The sequence below is a fragment of the Osmerus mordax genome, chromosome 21 (genome assembly GCF_038355195.1).
Source record: "Osmerus mordax isolate fOsmMor3 chromosome 21, fOsmMor3.pri, whole genome shotgun sequence".
NCBI lineage: Eukaryota > Metazoa > Chordata > Actinopteri > Osmeriformes > Osmeridae > Osmerus > Osmerus mordax.
This window is the reverse complement of record NC_090070.1, coordinates 8,743,161-8,754,322: the sequence shown is the minus strand read 5'-3', so window position 1 is coordinate 8,754,322 and position 11,162 is coordinate 8,743,161. Positions and strand designations below refer to the sequence as shown.

At 47.3% G+C, this 11,162-nt stretch overlaps 1 protein-coding gene across 1 annotated transcript; it reads right to left on the bottom strand.

Annotated features, from left to right (window-relative positions):
• Positions 1-2,354: 2,354 nt before the first annotated feature.
• srp68 (signal recognition particle 68) lies at positions 2,355-11,148 on the bottom strand. The gene is made up of 16 exons (XM_067259272.1): positions 11,060-11,148; positions 10,609-10,675; positions 10,364-10,477; positions 9,832-10,027; positions 9,540-9,622; positions 9,314-9,423; positions 9,150-9,232; positions 8,906-9,046; positions 6,395-6,493; positions 6,232-6,296; positions 5,909-6,062; positions 5,581-5,675; positions 5,252-5,381; positions 4,938-5,013; positions 4,695-4,747; positions 2,355-3,893 (listed from the first exon to the last, which is right to left on the bottom strand). The coding sequence occupies exons 1-16, from the start codon at positions 11,142-11,144 to the stop codon at positions 3,666-3,668; spliced, it is 1,779 nt and encodes a 592-aa protein (XP_067115373.1). The 5' UTR covers positions 11,145-11,148; the 3' UTR covers positions 2,355-3,665.
• Positions 11,149-11,162: the final 14 nt, after the last annotated feature.

Genomic DNA, 11,162 nt, shown 5'->3' with positions numbered 1-11,162 from the left:
AAGTGGAGCTGTCCCCTGGGCCACTCCCAAAGTAACAGGTGTGTCTCCACCCAGGCTTCAACCTGGTTCAGCTGGACCGGGCAGACCTGTTCCACACACTCCTCCTCCTCCCCTCCCTCCCTCCCTCCCTCCCTCCCTCCCTCCCTCCCTCCCTCCCTCCCTCCCTCCCTCCCTCCCTCCCTCCCTCCCTCCCTCCCTCCCTCCCTCCCTCCCTCCCTCCCTCCCTCCCTCCCCTCCTCCTGCAGTCCAGCCCTTCTTCCTCATCACATCTATCACTCAGAGGGTGCTACAGGTGTCTGAAATGACTATGGACATGCAATCCTTAAAGATTTTTGGAGACATTGTGTTTGTGGGATATTGTGCATGTGGATATGGAGAAAATACTGTAAACAGTGACAGAATATCCTGACTAATGTAAAACGCTGTAGAAAACAGTGAATGGGGATTCATATCAGATGTCAAACCTTCACCTAGAAAAGTACATATGGTTTTCTATTTAAATATCAAATTAAATATTTTATTCTTAAAACATACCTCATATAATATACAGTTAAACTGGCAAAAAAAAACAATATTGTTATTGGAAGAAGGATGAAAGCAAATACCACAATTTAATTTAATCTGAAATAATAATTATACCCTGAGGAATAAAAACCCAATAAAACATCCAAACCTTTTTTTCACAATCATGGGGGGGATGTGAACCCTAACCCTTAAAGGTGACGTGTGGGCCTACCAAGCACACAGTCATAGCTGAAGTGAGAGTTGATCACAAGTGTCAAACCCACAAAGATTCATTCATACATACATGGATGACAACATGACATTAGAAGCGAATGCCAAAACGGAAACATTGTCCTCACGCAGGATTAGGGCGTCTCTAAGCATAGCAACGATGGGAGATGCAGAAGAATGCGGCAGGGCGGCTTTCATTGCGACAGAGTGTAGGTTGAGAGCTCACACATTTGATATGCTCACATTTAAAAGTGCACTTCCAAAAAGAGCCCTGACTTTGTACACTTCCAGTGAGTACAGAGTACTGCAATCCTCATCAAATAAATCCTCAGCGTCTTCTGTAAGGTTGTGCCAATGATGCCTTTAAATGCTAATTATGGTATTGTTGGCATATTTTCTATGTAAAACATAGCCTTTTGTCCCATGAATTGAATTGACCTGGAACTACATTGTGTCTACCTGGAAAACCAGTCCACGAACAAACGCCTAATCCTACCTAATCCCACCTAATCCTCCTAATTCTCCCTCCCTGGGAATTTTTGTACATATTAGTCCTACAGGATGGGACCGATTATCACAGTTTCAAGCAGGGATACTAAAGTATCTCTTGGCCTCACACAGTCAGGTGACATAGCACATCTCCAGGGCCCTGAAGGCACACATACTCTAGGTGAGGGTGGGTCGTACCAACTGGAGGGGAGGGCCCAGCAGGCGGATGCCAACTGGACTGGAAAACCTTATTTGGCTTAATGTTCCTATGGCAACACATTTCTTTGTAACAGGAAGGAAAAGCATAAACAAAAACATCGTAAACGTTGTGTGGGAGGGTTGGCCTAATACACGGACATCTGCAGGTTAGAACTTGACGCCATGGTTGTCTCGTTTGAGGAAGAAACGTTGGTTGATGGAGGGTATAGGTTGGTCAAAAGGTCGCAGGTTCAAATCCTCCCTGGATTGCATCTTGCTTTAATAAAAAACATCAGCTAAATTGATCAAATACGTTATATTTTAGGATGAACAAATCTGATTTGTGACCATTTCACCCTGCCCTTCCATCCACATAAAGATGAACTGATTATGAAAACAGACGATCTCAGTGGTATTCGACAGGTGTCTGGAGTAAGGTGGAATGTGTCCTGTAAGAGCCAGTAACGACAGAGCTTCTCTACAGACACCAACTAAATACTTCAGCTAGGAATGCTGGGATTTACACAACAGGTATCCCTCGTCTTATTGGCTAGGAGGTGCAGCGCTAGCATGTAGCATTCCCACACCCATCTGGGAGTGGAAACAACAAACAAGATTCATATCGTACTCACACACCCAACAAAGGCATCCCATACACTCCTCACACACCTACACACTCGAGAAAGACAGCACCCAGAGATCACAAACCTTTGTCTTTGCATCTGTGGTCATGGGCAGAAACAGGGCTGGCTTCAGAACTACAGTATCTAATTAGAAGATGCCTTTCAGGGTTGCATGACATCACAAGAGTTCACAAGGCCACAACAATGCCATCCATATTCACGTCACACGTAAGGCTGCACAATTTCTCTCTGTTGCGACAGGAAAACGACAACAAATTGTGATAGCCGAATAAAAGGACACCAGTCATGTTTGGCGCAAATGTATCTCGTTTAATTAGAAGCCTGGAAACCAAATCATCACGTCATTTTATAATCCTTTTTCATTCTTTCGGTATATATATATTTCATTGTTTCTCACGTTTACAGAAATCATTCTCTTGGGCTTCTTTGGGTTTTTAATGTGTGGAACTATTCCGACACACAACTAAACCCAAACCCTGTTTAATATATCACAATGTGAAAGAAAAAATTATTAACAAATTAATTAAGACTAAAAAGGACTGTTAAGGACAATAATTAGTCACATGAAAAACAAAAAACTTAAAAACGTTGGTTTTCTAGAGACAGGACAAGAGGCTGAACAGATGTAAACCTGTACATCGAGTCAGATGGCAGATTCAGATGTGAGATGAAACTAACTGGCTTCGGTCCAGTACAGGCCGCTCAGTGACAGTACCTGTAGGCAGCCTTTTGCTCCACTAGAAAAATCAGTTTGATGTAACCAGATTTTGGTATGCTGTATTAACGCTGTGTATCATCAAAGGGTTGCTGGGGGGAAAATAAAAACAATTGGTCAACGAAAGACTTCACTGCTCTCCCCATTACTGTCATTTTCATTGCCATAAAATGGCCTGACTTTATGGGCCCCTAAATGTATATTTAAGTATAAGTTGTAAAAAAATAAAATAAAAAAAATCCTCAAATGCACAACCATCTAACCCAATATGTAATAATGTAATTAACATTACAATCAGTACATAGGTCTGGTGCCTTCACTGGCATGCAGGACAACAAGACAAACTGGCTAGATCTGAGCTTTAGACCGGAGAAAAACTCAAAACAAAAGAATCAAACATTCAGGCAGTTCAGGACACTTGATATCGTTTGTCCCACTGTGATTCTGCGCTCTGTGATGAAAAAACATGGCTTGGTAGTGGTGTTGTCTAGTGTCCCCTGTGATGGTAGGACAATCCCTAAAAACCTGCAGAAACCGTTCAGACTGTGTTGAGGTGGCATTCCGGAAACACTTGCTCCCTCCCTCCTCATCCATACTCGCATCCAGATTAGGATCTTTTAGTTAAGGTAATAAAAAATTATTCCAGGGCCACTATATTATCCTTTTATTCCCCCTCTGTAAAGGAGGCTTGGGTGTGTGTATATATATGCTTGTTTGTGCGTCTGTAGGCTGTATGAGTTTCCAGACATGGAAATGTCGAGAACCTGGGGTTTCAGTAGTGTTTCCACAGCTCAGATGGAGAGGGAGCCCCTATCCTAGTAACCCCATGCAGCCTGATTTTAAAAATAAATCAATGGGGGCCCTATGGAAGCCTGGAGATCGATTTAGCTTCCGAACCCGAAAATGCCCTTGATGTAGCCGGTCAGGCCGCCCTTGCCCTTCTGCTCCACCTTGTCGTCGAGGGGTGGGAAGGCCACGTGGTTTAGCGCCAGGTCGAAGAAGAGGGGCTTACAGGGGATAGGCTGGAAATCAGGTGGAAACTCAACCAGATTGGGCTGCTTTCCGACGAGGGCGGGGTCCAGGCGGAAGGTCTCCAGGCGCTCAGACAGGGGCTGAATGGAAGAGAGAGAGAAGGAAATAAACACCAGAACAGGGCCTGCCACAAGTACATACTTTTGAGGTTTATCATTTCATTATTTCACTATTTTTTGGTCAAGATTCAGTAGGTTACATTCCTACACATCTGTTCTGAATGGATTCCAGTTAGCTCGTGTACAACATACACTCTAGGTGTCACGGACGCAGCTGCATACCCTGACTGACAGAATCCTGTCAGGAAAATATTCCTTAGATGAGCACTATGTATGACCCATATGTAGTGTGTGCATGTATCTACATCATATCAGTCAGTCTGCTAGGCAGCATTCCCCTTTCAGTCACGTGCTGTCTGCAGTACACATGGGAGTAGTACCGGTTCATTTCAGTCATTCCAGTCTCCTGGTATGGTACTGAACCAGGAAGGGCTCAGTTCCAACAATAACCCCCACAACCCCTGACTGTTTTATGGTGTCGTCATCATGGGAAGATGAGAATGGAGAAATGAAAATGACTAGAAATAAAGTATATATGCAGATCAAGGATATGACTTTTTTTCCAATTTCACACTAGTGTTTGTCTACGTGTACACTTAATAAATACAGTCTGTGTCGAAGTTCTGGAACAGTGACTTTTCAAGATAGGGTGGTTCTGGGACGTTCATTTCATGGTGTGTTTCTGGGGAAGTTCATTTCATGGTGTGTTTCTGGGAAGATCATTTAATGGTGTGTTTCTGGGAAGATCATTTAATGGTAACTAGAGAGTGTGATTCTGGAATCGTAGTTTAACGACTTCCTGCGGTGGCGCTCTTCTCCTACCGTGTTGTCTTTTATCTGCTGCTGGGAGGGGGCCTCCGGCGCGTCGCCCGTGTCTAAAACACAAACACACACAGTCAGCGGCACACACACACACAAGATTATACCACAGAAGGCTACTGTGTACACAAACCAAGGTTTTGTCTTAACGGCAACCACGCAGAGCAGTCACACAGACGACAGTACACGACCCACGGTAAACATTTCATGGCTCAGTAAGATGTCGGATGTTTTGGCTTCACCCACCTAAGATGGCCGCCGCCTGGAGGGAGTATTTCTCAGCGTTGACCTCGGCAATCAGCTCCTGCACATCTGGGAGATCCTGGAGGATAAAGAAAAAGAGAAGCGTTATTTGTGGAATAGGTCCAAGAGTTTCTGCTTGTACATTCTGTGGAGCGATCCATTGGTCGTCCTTCGAACGTCAGCCTGCTGGTCTGCATGCATGCTCTTAGGGGTAAAACTGGTCTTGCGTGGAGCTACGAGCATGTTTCAAGATGGGCCCTCGCAAACAGGGGCTGGGGGGTGGGGGTGAAAGGTCGGAAGGGCGCGGCCTCTGGTACCTTGAGGCTGTTGTTGAGGCTCTTGGCCTTGGACTGGACCTCGTGGGCGTATTTCAGCACCCTCTCGTACAGGACCAGCGCCTCGCTCCACTTCTTCACCAGCACGTAGGACTGGGCTATGTAGAAACACCTGAGGGAGGACGAGGGGTTACCGGAACAGCAGTCGCACCGACGCCCGAGTCCATTTACATCTAGTGTGTGCGTGTCGCAAAGTGTGGGCGGGTGACAAATACAGGGCACACTGTTGAGCTGTACGCGGTAGGACATCTGACGAAGAGCTGCAGGATGTCACTGTGTGTGTGTGTGTGTGTGTGTGTGAGAACCCTGACCTGTAGGCCTTGTAGACCAGCATCTTGAGGGCCACCTCCTTCTGGAAGGTGTGATCCTCCTCTAGACCCTGCAAGGCGGCCAGCTCGGCCAGACTCTGGACAAGACAGGACCACACAGACATCAATATACACTACTTATGAGACACACACACACACACACGAGTGAGACTATGATTCCCAAGGACTCTTGAGAGTATATGACCTCTGATAACACACTGAAGTCCTAAAGCAGCATCCTCCATTAAACAGGCTCCCTGTCGGTAAACCAGACGGGCTTTACCTAACCAATCACACAGCAGTGACTAGGCGTGTTTGGTGGGGTGCGTACCTGCAGGATGATGTCGTAGAGGCGGATGAGGTCTTGGGGCCGGGGCCCCCTCTTGTTCTCGTCCGTCTGGGGCTCCTTGAGCTGGGCCTGCAGCACGTGGGCCATGCTCTCGTTCCTCTTCACCACCGTCCACAGCTTGATGTAGGTCAGGTAGCTGCACGCAAACACACACACACACACATTTCATGATGGAAGGAAAATGCGTGAGGTACAGATTGCGTCGCAACGACATGTGGACACATGGCTTCCGCCTCCACCACACACACACACACACACACACACACACACACACACACACACACACACACACACAGTCCGTCTACCTATGCAGGAACTGCAGGTTGGACACCTTCCCACTGTCGGCATCAGGGCCTCTCTCTCTCTGCTTCTGCAGGGCGGAAACAAACAACACCAGTCAGCCTGATTTTGACAGCACGAACAGGAAATAAACAAAACATTTCTGAAACAGTGTTTCACCCCGCTTACCGCCTCAGCCTTAAGCTCCTCCCTCACGGCCTGGATGGTCTCTCTGCACTCGGCCAACAGGGTCTCGTACAGGCTCTCCTTGGTCTCCTCATTGGCCGCCTGGACAAAGCCGCACAGGAGAAATACAACATGACGCATCACTAACCTGTGTGCTAAAAGATGCTGAAAAGGATCATAGTACAATGTACTAGCAGGTAGTGTACTTTGTATTGTGCCCAAGACAAAAGGCTACAAATATACTTGTGAGTCAGAGCAAGCATGACAGGTGTGGCCCCCACCTGTCATGCTTGCTCTGACTCAAGTATATTTATCTATAGAAAGGTGTGATTGGGTATTAAACATCTATTGTGATGAAAATACTTGTTACTGACTCAAACTACTCTGGTGTCGAAACAATGACATTTCGCTTCAGCATGCTCTGTGAGGAGACAAATAATGTCGTTTAGCCAGGACAGGCCCAGGAATGGCACAGAAGAATTCTTGGGAGGGAAAGCCTTGTGGTTCTTTGTGATCGTCAACCAGAGACGTTTCTGCTCGGCAACCTCCACATAAGTTATTATGTTAGCCCGCTAGCACGCTAAACTGACGATATACAAATGAATGGGCTTTCCAAAACACCGCTGACACATTTAGCAGTACAAATATTATGGCGCAAACAAATTCAATTCAACCAGCTGACAATGTCTACACAACTCAAGCAAAGAATGTGTAGACAAGTCATTTGACAAATTCAACAAATGTCATTTATATTTACATTTAGTCATTTAGCAGACGCTCTTATCCAGAGTGACTTACAGTAAGTACAGGGACATTCCCCCGAGGCAAGTAGGGTGAAGTGCCTTGCCCAAGGACACAACATCATTTGGCACAGCCAGGAATCGAACCGGTAACCTTCAGATTACGAGCCCGACTCCCTAACGGCTCAGCCACCTGACTCCCTAGGTTATCATTAAATAACTAGTACTGTAGACGGCTTGGCGACTAAGGGGTACATGCAGCTTAGGAATGTGATGGTGGCGGGGAAGTAGAACTATGCAGTCAGACAGGTTGGCGAAACTCATTCCTACAGTATGGTAATGAAGGCCTCTAGTGTTACTGCGCTTAAGAGACCATGAACAGACCTCTTGTTCTGTCCACACACATGCTTGTGTGCTCACACATACCCAGACACACACACACACACCAATTGGTAGGTATGGAGGTTATCCTATGATCTTAGCACTGTTAATGAAAAGTGCCAGAGACCTGCATGCATTCCATCTTTCAGGACGGCATCAGTCAAAACACACCAAAAAATGAGACCGAAACTATTCGTATGACCGAAGTTACTACTTACTACTATTGATTATCGTTCATGACATAATTCAAAAAGATAGCTGCATCATGACTACTTGTCATGCACCTTCCTGAGGAGTCAAAATAAACACTCAACCAATTATGGGTTGTGAAAACATCATGACGAAAACTCCAGGAACATTCCGGGCCAGGCTAGTTGGTAATGGATGGGCTATGAAGCTAATCTCTCATCCCCCCCCAGCGGGGCGCTGTCAGAGGGTGGCAGACGAACGTGGGCCAACACCCTAGTAACGCCTAGAGAGACTGGTGGAACCTGTTAGGTCCTCCCTGCTGCAAGGGAGGGGGCCGAGAGAGAGACCCAGAGAGGGGTGTATGTGTGTGTGTGTGTGGGGGGGGGGTGGGGGGGTGGGGGGGTGGAGAGGAGTAAAGGCTGAGAGGTAGAGAGAGACACAGAGAGAGAACATTTGCATCTTCTTACGCATCTGTGACATGCCACCACTGCCAAAGAAACATTTCCATCTGTGTGGACAATAAAGTTTTCTATTCAAGTTTCCGGTAATACAAGCGGGGATTCCTGAGGGAGATCAGTTTCACCAAACCAAACCACCAACTGTTACCAGGTAGTGAGACGATACAAAGAACCTGTCCTTAAAAAAAACTGATAGCATGGCTAGCGGCGATGCTAATTGCTCCACAGACACTGATGGGTGTAGCCTGTGCGAGGTGAAACATCTAGAAAGCATTTGTACTGCATTCCAGAGCCGTGAGTGGACCGGCTGGGTGTGTCTCTCTGGGCTCGGCTACCTAGCCTAGGGGCGGAGCAACAGGACAGAAGGAGGCAAAACTGCCAGAGAGCCATGGTTGAGGTTTAGAGTGGTGACAGAGGGCGCCACCTGGTGAGGGCAGGTGGAACATCGGTTGAATGCAGGCAAGAGAATCTACATCTGCATTTATAACATCAGACACAGTCGTGCAAGTTGAATGTTGTCAAGTCCACACTAAGCCTATGCGTCACTTTTGCAGCACAATTGTAAAAAAGAGTTTCCCACTAAAGTATCTGTTTACTTCATTTTAAGGGGTCCTCTGTGTCGTCTTGTGTGCAGACGTGTAAGTGTCTGGGATTGGATGAGCTCAGATACTGTACAACATAATTATCTCTGTGTGCGTGTCTCTATGTGTGTGTGTGTGTGTGTGTGCATGTTAAGGGTCGCCCACCTGGGCAATGGCCGCCTCGTTGTCCGCCAAGCCGAGGAGGAAGATGCGGGCCTTGTCGATCTTGACGGGCACAGAGCGTCCTCGCCACTCCACCTCGCTCATGGACGCGGCCTGCTTGGCTCTCGTCTGGGTGATGAGGGCCTGGAGGGACACACAACAACAAAAAACACTCAACGTCGGACGCACACGCAAGGCTCCCCCCGAGCGGCGGGTGACGCCTACACCGGCAGCCATGTTTACACACCTCCAGCTTCTCAGCCATCATGCCTCCACCTCCCCCCGCAGCCAAACGCATCTGCATCAGGTCGTTGATGGCATTCTGGTCGCCTGGAGATGGAAAGGGAGGGGATGGTTATTAGGGGAGGCATAGGGGAGGGTGTGTGCGTGTGCGTGTTGGTGTGCACTCACCGATGTTGTAAGCGCAGTAGCGGATGTTGGGGGAGATCTCCTCCACGCGCTGGTGATACAGCACGGCCAGGTCCTCGGTGAAGGCGCTGGCCAGCTTCTCATAGATGGTCCTGTGTCACACACGGTGTTGGTCAGTTAGGGCGACACGGAGCTTCCCTCAACGTACGTCAGAACACAAGTGTCAGTAAAGGAGGGGGCGAAGTCGAGAGGGTTTCCGGTGACTCACTTGCACTTGTTGAAAGCTTCCATGGCAGCCTTCCATTCCTGCATCTCGAACTGGACCATGCCCGTCAGGTAAGAGGTGTAGGCCTGCAAACAACACAACGGATAATCCACTTTCATTCAATGTTACTGTTGGTCCACATCAACAACAAAAAAAAATATATAGAAATGTTTCTTCAATGCTCATTAAAGGTTACACAAAACACTTGGCATTTATTTGTCCCCGAAAACAAATTCAGTGAACTGAAAATATATATTGTGACTGAGCATTCCTCTCCGAGGTGTAGGCTCCGTACCTGAGCCTCCAGCTTGGTCTTGGCGTCCACGCGGGGGCTGTCGCACAGCTTCTCCAGCCTCTCGCCGTGCTTGGCCGCCTTGCGCAGGCGCGACAGCAGGTGGAAGCGTTTGCGCGGCTCCGTGTTGGCCTCCTGCTTCAGCTGCATGGCGTAGCTCCACGCCCGCTCCGCCTCCATCAGGACCAGAAGGAGGTATCTGGGGGGAGGGGGGGGGGGGCATTTACTAAGACTTTTAGTTTCCATCTTCCTTACTCCCCAAGCAATTGGGGTGGGTAAGAGTAAGCACCTTGAAGATGGGAATAATGCTGTTAAGTTGAATTACAATGGAATTTCCTTTCCTAATCCAGGTAACCCAACATGATTGGATTGGTTGGACTTTCAGAATGCAACACAGCAGCACCGCAGTGTTTCCTGTGAGAGATACACACTGAGTGGCATATGGTAGAGTAGCCTGGCACCATCCCGACTTTTGGACATTTTAGACACTCTTGCGCTAAGCTTGTCGTTCCTTGGTGGAAGGGGGCAAGGTTACCTGTTGTCAGAGATCATCTCCTGAGTAATTTTCTTCCCAGTGAACTTGTGTCTGTTGCCCAACTTGAAGCCCAGCGTCTTACGCAGACGACGCATGCGGCGAGAGCAGTAACCCCTGTGAACAGCGAACATATGGATGAAGACGCTTATAGGAGAGAATGGTTTTCTATGTTAAACCATGTGGCTAGTTGATTATCATAAGTGATGTGTCAATATCACATGGGTCAATTGTGTCCCATCCTTCACCTGTATCTCTGGTAATCTCCATGTCTCAGGCCGTGCTGCTGCTGGGATTCCTTGATGACCAGCAGAACTGCAAGCCGTGGTTAAGGAGCAGCAAACGACACACATGGGACGTTGGTAGAATTTCAATTTGAGGCTCAATAATGTACAGTACAGCCTACAAAGCTAGTATGCTATTACTTAGAGTTGAAATCAATGACAGGCGGTGTATACCGTCTATAAGCAGTATTTTACCATTTAATCACTGACAATTATTTGTTAGGCATTCTCTATAATCCTCTTTTCATGACAGCAAATGACACGTAACCCTATGCAGCCCCACTAGCCGTCCGGCATGAACACAACTAGCCTACAGCGCTAGCTAGCTTAGCTTAGCAGGTCTCTCTGCCATGAGTCAAGCTTTCGCACAAATATATCTTTCTTGACCACATATATATTTTTTGAGAAAGGATACTTTCCAATCCAAGTCCGTCCGGTGAATTTTCTTTATTGTCTTCCATGGTTGATATTTTAGATTCGTTATGCTTGTCTGATGACATTTTCCTGCTAACGGCACA

Excerpts from the sequence above, each read along its gene's own strand:
- srp68 (XM_067259272.1), bottom strand. The coding sequence starts at position 11,144 with ATGTCATCAGACAAGCATAACGAATCTAAAATATCAACCATGGAAGAC. Across the intron at positions 9,233-9,313 it reads CTACTGCGCTTACAACATCG|GCGACCAGAATGCCATCAAC; the intron begins GTGAGTGCACAC and ends TTCCATCTCCAG. Across the intron at positions 5,676-5,908 it reads TCTACGACATCATCCTGCAG|AGTCTGGCCGAGCTGGCCGC; the intron begins GTACGCACCCCA and ends TGTCTTGTCCAG.